The 15,810-nt window shown below is 37.5% G+C and overlaps 3 protein-coding genes and 1 non-coding gene across 5 annotated transcripts in view; 2 read left to right on the forward strand and 2 right to left on the reverse strand.

Moving 5' to 3' along the window:
• The first annotated feature begins 1,162 nt into the window (after positions 1-1,162).
• LOC122063707 (probable transcription factor At3g04930) lies at positions 1,163-3,053 on the forward strand. Its single transcript, XM_042627402.1, has one exon. The coding sequence runs from the start codon at positions 1,560-1,562 to the stop codon at positions 2,892-2,894; it is 1,335 nt and encodes a 444-aa protein (XP_042483336.1). The 5' UTR covers positions 1,163-1,559; the 3' UTR covers positions 2,895-3,053.
• A 2,346-nt stretch (positions 3,054-5,399) lies between these two features.
• Positions 5,400-12,131, reverse strand: LOC122063712 (guanosine deaminase-like). The gene is made up of 5 exons (XM_042627412.1): positions 11,893-12,131; positions 10,762-10,821; positions 8,913-9,103; positions 5,829-5,933; positions 5,400-5,725 (listed from the first exon to the last, which is right to left on the reverse strand). Exons 1-5 carry the CDS (start codon positions 11,906-11,908, stop codon positions 5,537-5,539), a joined length of 561 nt encoding a protein of 186 aa, XP_042483346.1. The 5' UTR covers positions 11,909-12,131; the 3' UTR covers positions 5,400-5,536.
• Positions 10,623-10,720, forward strand: LOC122063723. Its single transcript, XR_006135446.1, has one exon. It is a non-coding gene; the product is annotated as a U6 spliceosomal RNA (small nuclear RNA).
• A 1,145-nt stretch (positions 12,132-13,276) lies between the features above and the next one.
• Positions 13,277-15,810, reverse strand: part of LOC122063710 (1,4-dihydroxy-2-naphthoyl-CoA thioesterase 1) — a 5,425-nt gene continuing 2,891 nt past the window's right edge. The window contains exons 3-4 of one of the 2 annotated variants that reach the window (XM_042627410.1): positions 15,045-15,181; positions 13,277-14,036 (exon numbers count right to left, since the gene is read on the reverse strand). In XM_042627410.1, coding sequence (XP_042483344.1) covers positions 14,021-14,036; positions 15,045-15,181 — 153 coding nt within the window. In that variant the 3' untranslated portion in view covers positions 13,277-14,020. Of the gene's footprint in view, positions 14,037-14,880; positions 15,182-15,810 lie in introns of those variants that run through there. The other variant, XM_042627409.1, reaches the window with a different exon arrangement.

Below are 15,810 nucleotides of genomic sequence, written 5' to 3' on the forward strand. Positions count from 1 at the left end.
CGCTCCAAGCTGTTGGATGTGCGCTGACACCCCTATTGCGTCACAGAGGAATAGGATCCATACTTGTCCAGCCACTTGGAGAAGTCTATGCACTTTATTTGGTATTTGTTACAAAGTGCCATTTGGTGCAAGTCTTTCATCTTAATTCTTCTTAGAAAACTTTCGAGTTGAGAATCTTGAGACATATCCATATAGTTGATGTTGCCGCCGCAAAATTGACTCTTCTCAGTCACTTCCAATTAGATCAGTTTCAGAACTTCAGAAAATGGCCTTGAACGAATTGGGTCTTTTCACTTTTGATCTTCTACTCTTTCAATCTCGTTTTCTTTTCTAGTTGCAAATTGCAACTATCCCTCTTTCTCGTTTTTTCGAAGATAGTCCAAGATCCTGCAATGGCTTCTTCTATTACATCTCACCACATGAAATCCCAACTTCAACAACAACTATCTAGCGTGGTTGGTAAGCTATGGTATGCAAAAATCCCATGCTCACCAGGAGGTCTCAACTTCGAGCCTCCTGGCTATTACCTACTTCTGTCCCCTACCTATCAAAAAAAAGAAATCCCATCTTCTAAAATAAGAAAACGAAGAAGATGAAGATGAGGACGAGAAACTTAGAAACAAAAAACCCCGATTATGTTCTTAAATTAAAGAAACCAATAATTTCACAATGACTTTCACCATTTTCTTATAAACCCAGAGAAAAAATGGCCTTTCTAGCTTGAACAAAACTGAATATGGTCATCTTTGAATTCTCTTTTGTACATACTGAAGGGGATTAGTGGTATAGGTGTTGCATTGCTTGAAAACATGGCTGTTTGCAATAAATTTTGCTTGCTTATTTTGGGGAATTCAGCAACTGAATCATTTGGGTTGAGGATTTTAAATTTGTCTATTACCTTAATGGTTAAATCAAAACCATTGTCAAGAGAACAAGCATGATAGACCTTTGCAAATCTGCCTCGCCAAGTATGTTCCATGGTGATATTGATGATTTTGATTTTGACCAGCCAAATATTACTGGGTAAAAAAAATCAACTTTTATCTCATCTTTACTTTCCTCATCTTTCACCCTACTAATATATCTATCTTTCACTCCACTAATGTATGGGAATTATATGGATCCATTCCGATAATAATCCCAACGCAACTCCCCTCTAAACAAACGCCCCTAAAAGTTTTGTTTGTTTGAGGTAAAAAAGGTTGTTACCTCGTGAGTCGTGTACCGTTCGCGGTTGATGTTTCTAGCTCCGCCTCAGGTTCAGCCACAAGTACAAGCCCTAACCGAAATCGAGAGAGGTTTCACACTTTGGCTGATTGATTCTTCACTTCTTGGTCCTCTTTATTCGTATTTTCTCAAGTAATTCTGAATTTCTTCGTCCTCTTTACTCGTATATTCTCAAGTAATTCTGAATTTTCTCTATTTTGGGCTAGAGGACCTTTTCCCCTTTATTTTGCTCTGCAACAAGAACGCAAACACGACGAAGTGAATTTTGTTCAACAGTAGCGCAAACAAACCTCCGCCCCCTCCCAAACCTTTCCTATAAATCAGAGAAACAAATGTCTCCCAACGACGAAGAACGAGCCATCTGCGGCGGCGGTGGAGGAGGGGAAGAAGTTGCCGATGAAGACAGCGAACAAGATGGAGACATGGATGAAGATGAAGAGGAGTTAGAAGTTGATTTGACGGTCCAACCTCCCGAAGACGATGATGAAGACGAGGAGGAGGAGGATATTATCTCCGCTTCTCCTTCAACGTCTACCTCATCCGAAGACAACCCCAACAAGGATTCTTCCACTAACGCCGCCCAAGAGAACCCTACCATTACCACCACCACCACCGCCGCCGCCGCCGCTGTCTCCTCCTCGGCGATCCCTCCCTCCGCCACTGCCCCCAATGGCACCTCTGCCGAAACGGCACCACCAGCCACCGGCTCATCACCCGATCACGAGCATCAGCGGACCTCCGATATACCCCCAGCAGCCCCTGCCGCAGCCGCCGCAGAAGAAAAGAAACCCCCGGCCTTGGACGACTCCCGTCGTCTATTTCAACGCCTGTGGACCGACGAAGATGAGATCGGACTGTTGCAGGGTTTCCTCGAGTACACGATGCAGCGAGGATCCAACAATTCTTCCCACCATCATGACACGGCCCCTTTTTACGACCAGATCAAGACTCGATTGCAGCTAGATTTCAACAAGAACCAGCTCGTCGAGAAGCTCCGTAGGCTGAAAAAGAAGTACCGCAACGTCCTCAGTCGGATCAGCTCCGGCAAAGAATTTTCCTTTAAGAGTCCTCACGATCAAGCCACCTTCGAGATCTCTCGCAAGATTTGGAGCGGCACCGGCAGCACTGTCGCAGTAGGAGTCGAAGAGGCTGTATCGGAAGACGACGAAGGCAATCCAAATCCTGCGAGCCACAATACCACCCACACCAACTGTAACGAGAACTTTCACAATAGCAATTATTCCAGCGTCGATGCTAATAATTCTGACAAGAAGATGTCGAGGTCCCGGAAGCGGTCTCGAAAGGGAGCAGCGGAGGATAACTTATCGAATTATCCCCTTCAGACCACTTCATCCAATTCCATCCCGAATGTTATCGAAGATACGGTAAGGAGTTGCCTTTCGCCTCTGTTTAAGGAGCTACTCCATTGCGCGATGGGAGGGCCTTGCAGCGCTGGAGGAGGAGGAGGATATGGTGGACTGGCCCTGAATCCCCTTCCACTGAGCTTTGGGCCCAAAAATTCCTTGAATTTCCTTGGCGGGGAGGTGGTTGATGAGAAATGGAGGAAGCAGCAGATTTTGGAATTGGAGGTGTACTCGAAAAGGATAGAACTAGTACAAGATCAGATAAAGTCTGCGTTAGAGGAGCTGAGGTCGATGGGGGATTGATGCGGGCCGGCTACCACTTACAAGATCAGTAAGTGTTTTCGATGTTTCCATTTGATTATCGTAGAGATTAGCTGCAGTTTGGATGTGTTGGTGTAATGATCTATCTAGGTCGCAGTTGTTAAAATAAGAGAATTAAGAAAAGTAATTGTTTTCCCCGTAGTTCCTTTCCTTGTTTAATCCAAATTGCATGAAATAGGATTTGTTTGGAGTGAAATATAGTATTTGAACCGTGAAACAGGATGATGATGGCGGCATACTTTGTGATACTAGAATGATTATGCCCTGAAGTTGGTATTTTTATATAAATTTAGCCTGTGAACCCATCTATCTGGTCTGTGGAGAATTTTGGGGCTGATATGGTACGCGTGGGATTTCATCTGAAAGATAAAAACATCTGGGAATGTCTTAATATAACAAGGCTGTAAATATAATTCCATCCAAAATTTTGGAAGTTTTTTGGCTGATTCAGTACGCTGTGCCTCTGGTTTCAATCCTGAAAGACCTTGAAGCATCTCGGATGGAGAGTGAAAGAAGTTGAGGTTTTTGATAAAATGATTTGATTTTTTACCATTCACAGCTAGTTGAGATATCTTTTTGTATAATTTCGACCATTTTTATTTCTATTTTTTGAATGCAAGATTTCATTCTTTTTTTTTTTTTTCTTTTTGGGATCAAAGAAGTTAGAGAAACGCATCCATCACCGAGCGAATTAGAATGTATGGTTTTAGTTTTGAAGATTTTTTCCCTTGACGAGTAAAACAATTTGCTCTTCGTTTTACAAGGTAGGTTCTCTTAGAATTTTAGGTTCTCTTAGAATTTTTTCTTGAGCAATGGGAGAATCACTTTTGATCCTTCTTCTTGTTGTTGTTGTTTCCTGAATGCGCAGCCATAATGAAGTATATCCCAAAAGAATGTTCCAATGTCGAAGGGCGCAAATTATTTTTTCAGTCAAGTATATCATAATTTGCTTAGTACTATTGTGGGCACTTATTAAGATTTCTCCCAAGAATTCTAAAGCAGTGATGGCAATATCTTGTCCCCAGACATTATAATTTCTTCCTTTCCATCTGTGATAATGGGTATTTTATTCAAAATAAAAGATAAAACACAAGGGCTATAATGCTACCTTTGGAGATACTTTATGCAATCTGACAATGTCCATATATTATCATAGAAAAAATGTTTTTCTTAACATAAAGTTTTCAGGTTTCACTTCAATCTCCATGGCACTCTCCATAGATAGGGCTGCATAGAAATTTAGCCTGAAACAAAAAAAAAAGAAAAAAGAGGGTGGTAGAGTCATAGCTTTTGTAGAAAGCCAAAAGAAAAAATGAAAAAAGAAAAAAAGAAAAAAAAAAAGGTCTTATCTCTTTTTTTATTTCTTTTTATCTTTTTATCTTTTGGGGCAGGGGATTTAAATCCATCTCTATAAGTATTATAAGGGTATTAAGAAGATTTATTTATTATTATTATTTTTTTGGATCTCGTTTATGAGGGCTGATTGGATGGAAATATCAATTCGGTAGCAGAGAAGCTAATTTCGTTTCCGTGTCTCTAGAGGCTGCAATAATTCGGTGATCCAGATATTAGCTTAATGTACTTCTAATGCAACTCACGACTCATTGTTTTCTTGGGTGATTGAAAAACGATTTCGATAACATTAACTCCTACAATGATGTAATATCCATACTTTCTGTATAATGAATTTTTTCTTTTTCTTTATTAAATAAATGAATAAAAAGATTTTTTTTTCTTTTTGGTAAATGCTATGACTTATACTGTTTACATGAGCGAGCTGGTAGTTTGCCAAACCGAATGGGTGATGGATGGATGTGGACTATGTAGATTGTCCAAATAGACTAACAAAAAATTGGAGAGAAAGAGAGGCTAACACACCCAAGACTCAAGCTTCTCTTCTTTAGGAGTTTCATTTTTGAAGGAACGAAAAGAAAGAATGTCTTTACATAATATCTAAACAGAGAGAGAAATCGAGACAGAGAGGTTATAATCAAGCCAGCGCTCTTCTTTTCTTCTTTGGTAGTTCTTTAATTGATTAGTCAAGTTTGATACGGCCAGGTTTAATGTTTTCGTGAAGATTCCAACTACATTTTAATGGGTTTGATACGTTATCTCACGACCCTACCAATCTGATGGTGAATCCCTCTCTAGCCACCAGCCAGGCAGAAAATAGGAGAAAGAAAGTGAAGAATTCCGTTTCTCTTCAATTCCTAATCACTTAATTCTCTCCGTGTGCACACCGCCTGTACATATTAAAAACTGTTGTAGAAATTTTTTAAAATTCAAACCCATTTTAACCACTCAAATACCTCAAATTTCACAAAGTCATGATGCTTCAGCCAATATTAATTTATCCCTAAAATGTCAGACTGACAGGGTTTATTTCTTCCTTATTATTATTATTATTATTATTATTATTATTATTATTATTATTATTGTTTTTGATAAACTTTCTCCCTTTTTATTAGAACTTGATTTGAATACATATGATCATATGAAACATCCATCAGATATTCAATTGAATTTGGGCTATTCATATGAAGGGGGTAAGAAAAAAATGAGTTAAAGGCCAAACAAACTAGTGTTCATCTGGATTGATCCTGGTTTAAGCAATTGGGGGTAAATCAGTACATGTTGAATTTCTCCTTTGTATTCTCAAATACTTGTTCTGCAATGATGGCCCCATTCCCGTCAGCTTGTTTAATCTCCATGCGGGCTTTCTGGTAGAACCCAGTACCCCTTAATGCATCTGCAATGAAATCATCGAACCCAATGGCTATGGCTGCTTCGGCCTTGGCACCATAAACCATTCTCTGCATCATAAGAGAGAAAAATTAAACACACATCAGGAAAGCAACCCAAACATCCTCGAGTAAAGACTGGATCACAAGTAAAGAGGAGGCAGGAAAAGCCGACCTTGATTCGTGAAAGGTGAATAGCTCCAAAGCACATAGGACAAGGCTCGCAAGAGGTATATATTTCACAATCCGAGAGCTCTACTTTGTTTAGTTTTTTACATGCCTAAACAAGGGATTAACGATGTCAGAGATAAGAAGTACCATACGGGGAAATCAAAATGAAACATCCATGAAAATTCCACAAGAACAGATGTATAGGGAAGTCTATCACAATCTAAGCGTACGATTTCTCAAACTTCTTACACGCCCATATGTTTGCTCAAGAAGCAGATGGTAATTGAGGTAAAAAAAAATCATAACCTCATAGAATTTACTGATTCTAGAGCCAAGTACTCAAACTACCTGATTCTATGTGGGATTTTCTCTCTTTCATGTGTGTGTGGAAAATCCTATATTCCCCATTACTAATGACCATGTTCCAGCTTCACTTTCACTTCCCTATCTCTGGACTTCTAATAGTTTCTGGATTCTCTTCCTACTTTTTCCCAGTACATACAACATCTTCAGCACTTTCCTGTTTGCATTCCATCCTTCCATTTTATTTAAAGTTCCTAACTCGAAACAAATTAATTAATCCTTAAATCTCATTCTGGAGACCTTCAAACCAGCTCAGATTCCCAAAGATCCATAAATTTTGACTTAAATTTAAACCACTGATTATCAGAGCTTTTAGAAGTTCTTTCTCCAAACAAGGCTCACATCATCCAAAGAAGCATCACATGAATTGAAAGCTGAGTTATTGCCTACCAGAAAAGAGAAGAAAAAAGCAGCATCTCCCAAAGAAGCATTACATGAATGGAAAGCTGAAGTATTATGATACGTACTTGATATGGGTGGAGAGAAAATATGGCTTGATACAAGAGACAAAATAGGAAAACTTTATAGGTGAAGGCTTGCGTCTTGACCTGGCTGAGGAAGCCTAACTCATCTTGTTTAGAGGTATTATTAGGGATTTTTCAAGACTTCTCTTCCCTTCCTCTCACGCTCCTTAAATAGGCATAAACAAGTATTACAACTCCTACAACCACTGCTCCTCTCTACTTAGTTATAACTGACCACAACTCTTCCACGTATTGTAACTTCTACTACAATCAATCATAACTACTTAGCAACACACTCCGGAAAAAAATCGTCTGCAATTCCGATCTCATACAATTCCGTGAAATACCACCTTCAAGGGGTGACACGTGTATTGATACCAATGCAATGGTCCAGATCTGATTTAAATGCCTCTTCACTGATTTAATATTTTATTAGTTGTATCAGATCTGGACCATTGTATTGGTATCAATACACGTGTCACCGCCTAAAGGTGGTATTGCACGGAATTGTACAAGATCGGAATTGCAGACGATTTCAACCCCCTCTAACCCATGTCGACCAACAACTAACTCTAACTACCCACACAATTAACTACATCTGAGGACACATAAGTAACCCACGTATGTCCTGTACTCCCCATCTTGTACATGTAGCATTCTTTCCCCCTTGAGTTTGGTCGTCCTCAAGACCACTCGTTGGGAATCGAATAGTCATGGCATCTAGATCCTCCCATGGTGCTTTGGCTTGCTGGTGGTCTTCTCTTGGCTTAATTGAGGAAGCCATGACCTCGTCACCAAACAGAAAAAAATGTAGGGAATCCGCCAGTGGACGTCGTGCCTGGGCTTAGGTACCAATTGATATGAACCTGATAGGGGTGGAGAGAAATAAGGCTTCATACAAGAGATAAAATAGGAAAAATTCGCTTTATAGATGAAGCCTTGCCACTTGGCTTGGATGAAGATGCCTACCTCATCTCGTTTAGAGATAAATTAGGGATTTTTCAAGAATTTTCCATTCTTCTTACGCCTCTTAAATTGGCAGTAAACAGGTATTACAACTCCTACAACCACTTCTCCACTCTTCTTAGTTATAACTTACCACAACTCTTCCACATATTGTAACTTCAGCTACAACCAATCATAACCACTTAGCAACACACTCAATGATCTTCTACCACTAACCCATGTTGACCCAACAGCTCACTCTAACTACCCACACTATTAACTACATCTGAGCACACAGTAAGTAACCCACGTCTGTCCCGTACTCCCCATCTTTTAATGTACTCGTAACATATTACCTACCGAAAAGGACAAGAAAAAGAAGAAGATACTGGAAGCATCAGTCTTCCAGCATGACCAGCTCTCTGCAGAACCACTTAAATGGAATCCTAAATGCTACTGAACAAGTACGTCCCTAATGGGATAAAAATATAGCTGCAATCACAAGAAATAAAAGTTTCACAAAGAAGTCAACTTCTCCAAGGTCCAGTTTTCTTGTGATATCAGAAATCCCACCTTAGATACCTCATTTCAGCACAATAGCCATAGAAATAAACACATCATTCCCAAAGTAGCTGGTAATTCTCAAAGAAACTAGAAGGGAGAACAGGTTTGCTTGTTTCCCTCCAATCATTCATGAACTCCAACCTTTGCCCCCAACCCCGTCCCCCCACCCCAAAAATAGAAAGAAAAAGATCAGAAAAAAGAACACACACACACAAAAAAGGCTGAAGAACTACAACTAAGCTAAAATTGCAAATTATGCAGTATATGATTGATTTGAAAACATGAAAAACAAGTCCTTACCATGCCCCACACCTAGACGCGGCGCATGCAATACATGTGCAAAAGTAAATGGACAGGGAAAAGCAAAATAACTACACTAATACACTATGCAAACCCGACCAAGTTTCTGGCGTAATTTCCCGTACAACCTTGAAAGGCAGCAAAGAATGAAAAATCTTAACAAAAAAAAAATGAAGAAAGAAAATCAATAATGACAGAAACGGGGTTAAGTAAATCTAAGGTACATAACTAAAAACTTACCTACCTCTCTCCAACCATGGACACTTAAGCCAATGGTTTCTCCCAAGAACTCCACCAAATCAGAGAATAATCCAACAACAGTAAAATAGTAAGCCAATTACATAGACTTTACTATTTAACCCGGCTATGTTTAGACATTTCAGAACTTCTTGGCAGGATAGAATCAGATGCATCCCAAATGGCAATTTAACAGAAAGTTCTATTGTTCTAACCTCTCTCACTGCAGTCACCTCTGCATGGGCAGTTGGATCTGTGTACTTCAAGACCATGTTGTGACAGCTCACAACAACTTCATTATTGCGAACAACAACTGCACCAAAAGGACCTCCATGTCCACATTCTACCCCCTTATATGCTTCTTCAACTGCTCCTGTGAGAAATTTGTGATCACGGTCCTGCACAGCTGCTTGGAGTGTAACCAAGAGAAGAAGGAATGTTATGACATGTAAAAACAAGACAGCAATATATGCATTCTTACTAGCCGTAATACCAGTCAAGAAGAAATCTAAGATACTGGTTGGAAGACTGTAAGACAATTAAACACTGCATTCTGGTGAAGTACACATGTAAAATCATGAAAACTGCTGGATGTTCAAATTTTTGCTTGTGTTCGCTCCTGTTATGGCCATCATAGCTATAATATCACCACATTATTGAAAATATCAAGAAGACAAATAATAGTTGATGGGGAATACAGCCCAAATTCTGATCTGACATGTTAGCATGATGGAGACCCATATGGAAGCTTCCCAAGGCTATGTTACCCACATGAGTTCAAACTTCAACGTTGGATAAAGCCTATAAAGTGTGAAGAGTGACTGGACTGGATTGGGCTACTAACAGTATTTTTTTATAATTTTGAGACTTTGGGTCTATATTTGGTAATAGGGTTGAGTTTCATTGTCTCATCTTTCATTTGGAACTTATTTAGCATTTGGGTTAAGTTTAATTTGGGTTTCAAAGTTGTGTAGGAACAGCTCATCTTTGGCTCATCAAACATAGAGCTTTTTCCATTACTGAGTACATACGCAATATGAGTAGAGAGGGGGAAGCCTAGAGACTGATGGTCCTTTATACATATCTTAACTTAGGGAAAACATGATATCTTTGGATAGATTGCTAATTTTTTTGGGAAATTTTAAATAAATAAAAAGCCTTAAGCATGTTATGGGGATGTTTTACACTAGTTCTCCATATATCAAGATCAATAGAGGATCCAGAACCATGCTAGCGATTTTCACAAAGTTCAATAAATTCATTTTCTGATCGCTAAGCCTAATGAGATCTCTAAACCTTAGGAACTGCAATGCTTACTGGACCCTGTGGTGATCCTTTTAAACTGATTCTGTGGCTCAGTAAGCTATTGTTCACTCTCTTCTCATCAATTTCTCAATGATATGAAACTTACTAACTAATACATCCTAAATAAATTCTTTACAATTAACCAGTATAAAATAATCTATTTTCAATCTAAAAACCTTAATAGAATTAAGTCCTGCTTTCCATTAAGATCCTAACAGTCTATGAATGCCCATAAAATGAAAATTTACAATGATTTTCTACCCATCATATAGCCGACCAACAGGTGCATTAAATTTCCATTTGCGCAAGCATTTAAGGGGAAAAGAGAGGGGTGGGGTGGAGGGTGGGGGGACAACCAGTGAGGGTCCACAAAGAAATCCAAGCCAACCTATGAGGATCCAGAAATAAATCCTTCTACCTTAAACAAGTAATTTGCATCCATCCAGATATCAATAACAGATTAATCTTTTCTTTGTATAAAAGCATCTGACATTTTTTTCTTGCTGGACCTTTGTATAGCATTTTAAACCTGTTATGTCTTCTCAAGGGGATATTGGTCCCATTAGAAGAATCTACCAACTATTTGGGGAAGAGAAAATAACATAAGGCGCCATAATAATGTCTTTTTGGAGACATCCGATAAATGGAATGATAGAGACATCAGCATGGCCCCTGCACAAGGATGACAAGCACAAATCTAGAAATGATACAAATTTTTTGTATCAAAAAAAGAAAAGGCTAAAACATAAATATCCTTACCTTCTTGATGACCTGCAAATGCAGAAGCTACAGAAATGGTTCCTTCATTGGCATTCACCACTGGACAAATGGAACAAGCAAAAGGAGAGTAGGTCAATCAGTAGAGTGGGATTTTGCTTTCCTATGAATTATTAAAAGAAAAATATTCAAACTATATTTGGATCGTATTCCCTACCGTAACAAACTAGGATATATATGAGGGTAATTATTAACAAACTAAAACAAGGAAAAAAAATATTAAAAGTTGTGAATATATTAAAAAGAAAAAATAAGAGAGAATAAATATTTGTATTTGGCATGAGAACATGAATGGGGACATCCAAACAATCTGAAGAACCAACTTGTAATCACACACACAAAAAGTGGCTAGGCAATTTGCAAATATAATCATGCAACATATAAAACTAAGGAGAAAAAGGATAAAAAGCGAGATTTGTAAGCCTATATAAAGTTTAATTCTTACGAAGATATAAAGATTGAAATTATTATATCCATACAAATAACCATAGTTATTTCCCACACCCACTCTTTTCTGACGAATATTTTCAATTCCGAATCAAGAATCATGGTCCATATGTCAACCAAACTTACTGCCTAACACAACAGTAATGAGGAAATAAGTCTATTGAAAACTGAAGAACAATACAGATAAACCCTTCAACTGCAATCGTATCCACAGCCTAAAATAGAGATCAGAAAGGGGGAAGAAAGGATCCAAATGAGAAATTACACTTTAAAACCCACAAAGAGACAATTGGAGAAGAGAGGAAATAAGACGAAGAAAAGCATTAACACAATGATCCACGTAAAAGACGAAATGTCCGAAATGAAAATTCCAACCATACAAAAGAAAAAAAAAAAAAAAGTAACTTTTCTGTGTGAATCGTACAGAAGCACGACATAGAAAGAATATAGATCTCGAATTAATTAATTACAGTAGCTGGTTGGTGGAATCGCAGTCCCAACCTGTGTGTATTGAGTAATGTTGGTCAACACAGAAGCGAAGGGGATTGGGGACGGAAGGGAGGAGAAGATAGTGATAAAGAAAAAATCATCAAAAATGCCAAACAGTAGCCCGACAGCAGAAAGAGGAGTCAGGGGGAGGGGAGGGGGAGGGACGTTATTACTTACCATTAGCTTCCTCCATGCCGGCGACCCAGACGAGAGTATAACAACCTGATTGGGTAGAGGAGGAAGAAGAGTGGAGAGAGCCTCAGAGCCAAGAGGGAGGAGAAATGTAGGCAGACAGAGAGGAGAGATTTGCAATTTCCCACAATCCTAATAAATTTTTTTTCATGGTAGGAGCGACCCCTAATAATAATAGTCTCCCACTTTTCTCAATGTTTGGTGATTTCGTCGAGTGTCTTGCGGTAGGAGGTGATTTCGTCACGGTTGGAGGGACCCCTATTTATTTATTTATTTTTGGATATTTCCAAGAAGGAGATTAGCCTTGAGAATTGAGATCACTGCTCAAGGCTAATCTAAATTAATGAAAACAACGTATCATCATGCTTGACCTTGTCACTGCTTGATCCCTTCTATGACACACAATGGGTTTTTAGAATTCTCCTACTAATTATCCGGAGTATTAATTAGGGAAAGACTATTTTCTTAGTTAGACAAAGGGTGAATTTCTTAATTAAGTCCAACTTATTAATAGAAATTCTATAAAAAAAATATATTATTAATAAAAATGTTTAGTCAATTTTAAAAGGATAATTTACAGTGTCACCCCCTAGAAAATGTCAGTATTATAGAAACACCCTCTGTTTAATATCAAATTATGTTAAGATCCCCTGTCGTTAGTCTTTGTTAAGTGATACTATGAAATGACTCTTTAACCTTTATCAGTAAAAGATTAATATGTAACCTATTTTCATATCTCAAAAATACCCCTCTCTTTCTCACTTTACTCTCCCATTTCATTCTCCCGTTCTTTCCTTATCTCCTTCTCTCATTCTCTCCATACTTGTGGGTTCGTCTTCATCCATCCCAGATGAGTTCAGCTCTATCAGTCATCGGCGAGTATTGCTCCTTCTATCGTTGCCATCTTAGGTCGCTGTGAACAACTCCAAATATAGAAGGTTTGGTTTTTTTTTTTTCTTCCTTTTTTCCACCTGGTTCGGCTAAAGTTGATTTTAAGAAAAAGAGAACAGTAGAGTAACGCTACTAGACAATGGAGGTCGGAGAACACTTTACCGTAAGAATTTGATCGTTTTCATCCTAAACCCTTGGGCCAAAAGCAGAAAGTAAATTGTTAGATGAAACATATTTCTGTTTACATTACAAAAGTAGGATCATATTTTACATTACAAATCATGTTCCTAGAGGCCCTGTTTGTTTGACTGTTAACTTTACCCTTAAAATGATATTTAAGTGAAAATTGTATTCCATGTAATTTTTATTTCTTATTTTTCAATGTGGTTTGTGTATTTTACATCAAAACAATGAAAAGTTTTAGTTAACAAGAAAATTTTCCTTTTTACATGGAAATAAATGAAGCCATAGCAGCAAATTTACCTGACACTTATCTGACTTGCAACAAAGAAAAGAGTGGCACAGGTGGGGAAAGGATCCTTGACATCCATTAGGATGTTAGAACAAATACCAAGAAATACGAAAATAAATCAAGACAAATTGCACAACACATAGAGATTTAATGAGGTTTACACACCGATGTGGTGTGCTACATCCTTGGGTGAAGAAGAAGATGTTTCACTATGCAGAAGAAAGATTACACCCAAACACCGGCGATAAAACTCACCCTGAAACCTTAATTCAAACAATCCCCGAATTAAAATGACCATGCTCAACAAAACGATAGTACATTATATACTCCAAGTAGCGGGTCGACCCATCGGGTTGCAACTAAGATGATAGTACATTATAACTCCTCTGCTTCCATCACAGTTCTCAGAAAAACTTCTCATTCGGTTTACCACCAAAATATCTCGGTTGAGTCAATCTTCAAAACAGATCAAGAATTTGAGACAAACTTAACATGGGATTAATTCATCTCCCACCAAAATTCCTTGGAATTGCTATGATAACCCTCTTCCTCTTGCTGCCTTTGTGTTGAGAGAATCGTTTGCACTTATGTAGCTTTAATCGAATTGAAGACACTTTATGATCAACTGTACAACATCCTCCTCTTGAGAAGGGTACTGGAACTCAAAGAACATTTCGATCTCTTTCAGCTTCTTCCACCTCCTGGTCCATTCTTCCTTCTTGATACTCTTGATCAACTTGATGAGAAAATTCATTTTTCACAGCATCTGATGGCGTGTATAAAGATGCAGACCATTTATTATATAGTTCAATTTTGGTTTTAAAATTGAAATCGTGATTCAATTTTGATTTTAAAGCTTAAACCATTGGTAAACCATTTAAATAAACCATTAAAACGACTAACATATACTTGGTTAGTTTAAGATTCAATGTTAAGTTTACATACATTTCAATAAAAAAATTTAAGTTTATATCAAACAACTATTAAAAAAAATTATATAACAATAAACAATTCAATTTAATGTTACAAACTAAAAATTTTAAAGGTAAAGAAGTATTTGGATAAAACATTAAAAAATATAAAAAGACTGTGTAAATCGAAACCGTTTATAAATGGTTTCAGTTTTAATATATGAAACCGTTTATTAAATGATTCGATTTTGGTTTTACCTAAAAGATCTTGCACTGAACCTAATTAAACAGTCTACATTGGAACCGAACCGATTAACACTCTTAGGTGAGTTATGTCATTAATGGTTTCTTATCTTTTGTTAGAAAATATCTCATTTACAGGCTTCTCATTGGATCCACATTTTGGCACTTCCAGTATGTGGGGAAGCAAAAGCCCATGAAGCTGCACTAAACATGGACTCCTTCAGTCCTCCTCATTCTCTTCTCTATCTCTCTAATTATAATTAATTTAATATTAGTATAAAATTAATATAATGGGTATTTATATTTTACTCATTTGTTTTACCTAAATATCGAATATAGGCTTCGATTGTTTACATTCCTCAAATGTATAGGGTTCTCGTTAAAAAAAAAAATGGTATAGAATTTTAATAATATAGACAAACCAACGGTTATATTGAAGGCCATGATACACAGTCATTTGGATCCAGGCCACCAAGTAGGGCATTTGTATAAATTTGCTAGATGTTTGATAGCTTGCTTAGAAATATAATTTGTGCTTGATTAATTTGACTATATGCGAATGTAATTGGAGCACCATAATGTAGTAGTATAGACAAATAATGATTCATAGCTTCGCATACTTCTTTAGATTATCTCCGGCATCTTTTGCGTGCTCCGGCACAGGCAGATTGGATAACAGAGTGACCCTTGATGATGATATTAAGTCTTTTCTTCCAGAGTCGGAAGGATTGATCTTCCACAGTTGTACCTCCCACACCTTTACCCATAAAACATTTTACTGATTGTTAGTAGTCAGTTATGGGGAAGAGGGGTAGAAAAATAAATAATAGATTGCAAATCAAGACATTTTACAATTTGATTAGCATATCCATCATGCATCAATTCTATGTTTGATTGATATTTCACTCAAGTATGTGAAATTGAATCCATCAAAGATCATATATTTGAAGTCGAATCAGGTAATATCGGATTAATTTTTCCATTCATAATAATTAATTTTTCCTCCAAACACATAATAATTTCAATCTTATAGAAATAAAAGAACCCTGCCTGGCATATAATATAGAGAACAAGTTTTATGGATGGGCCTGTCCATGGGATATCTATGGATAGGCCACTTACATCACATTGCAGGTCTGTTGGGGCTGAAATCTGTAGATAAGTTGACCCAAAGGTCCCTTTACTCATATGCCAAGTTTCAATTTAATATGAATTGGTCAATCTATTAATGCTGTGTTCGGTAAAGTTTCATGTTAAAAACAGAAATTTCAATTTTTTGTGTCAAAAAATGTTTTTCTTGAACGAAACTGAAACGACAAACTTTTGTTTTTCCGTCAATTCTCGTTTGTAGTGGGGGGTTTTTTTTTCACTTTCTTGTTAAAAAAA

Source organism: Macadamia integrifolia, unplaced genomic scaffold (genome assembly GCF_013358625.1).
Source record: "Macadamia integrifolia cultivar HAES 741 unplaced genomic scaffold, SCU_Mint_v3 scaffold1431, whole genome shotgun sequence".
NCBI classification, from domain to species: domain Eukaryota; kingdom Viridiplantae; phylum Streptophyta; class Magnoliopsida; order Proteales; family Proteaceae; genus Macadamia; species Macadamia integrifolia.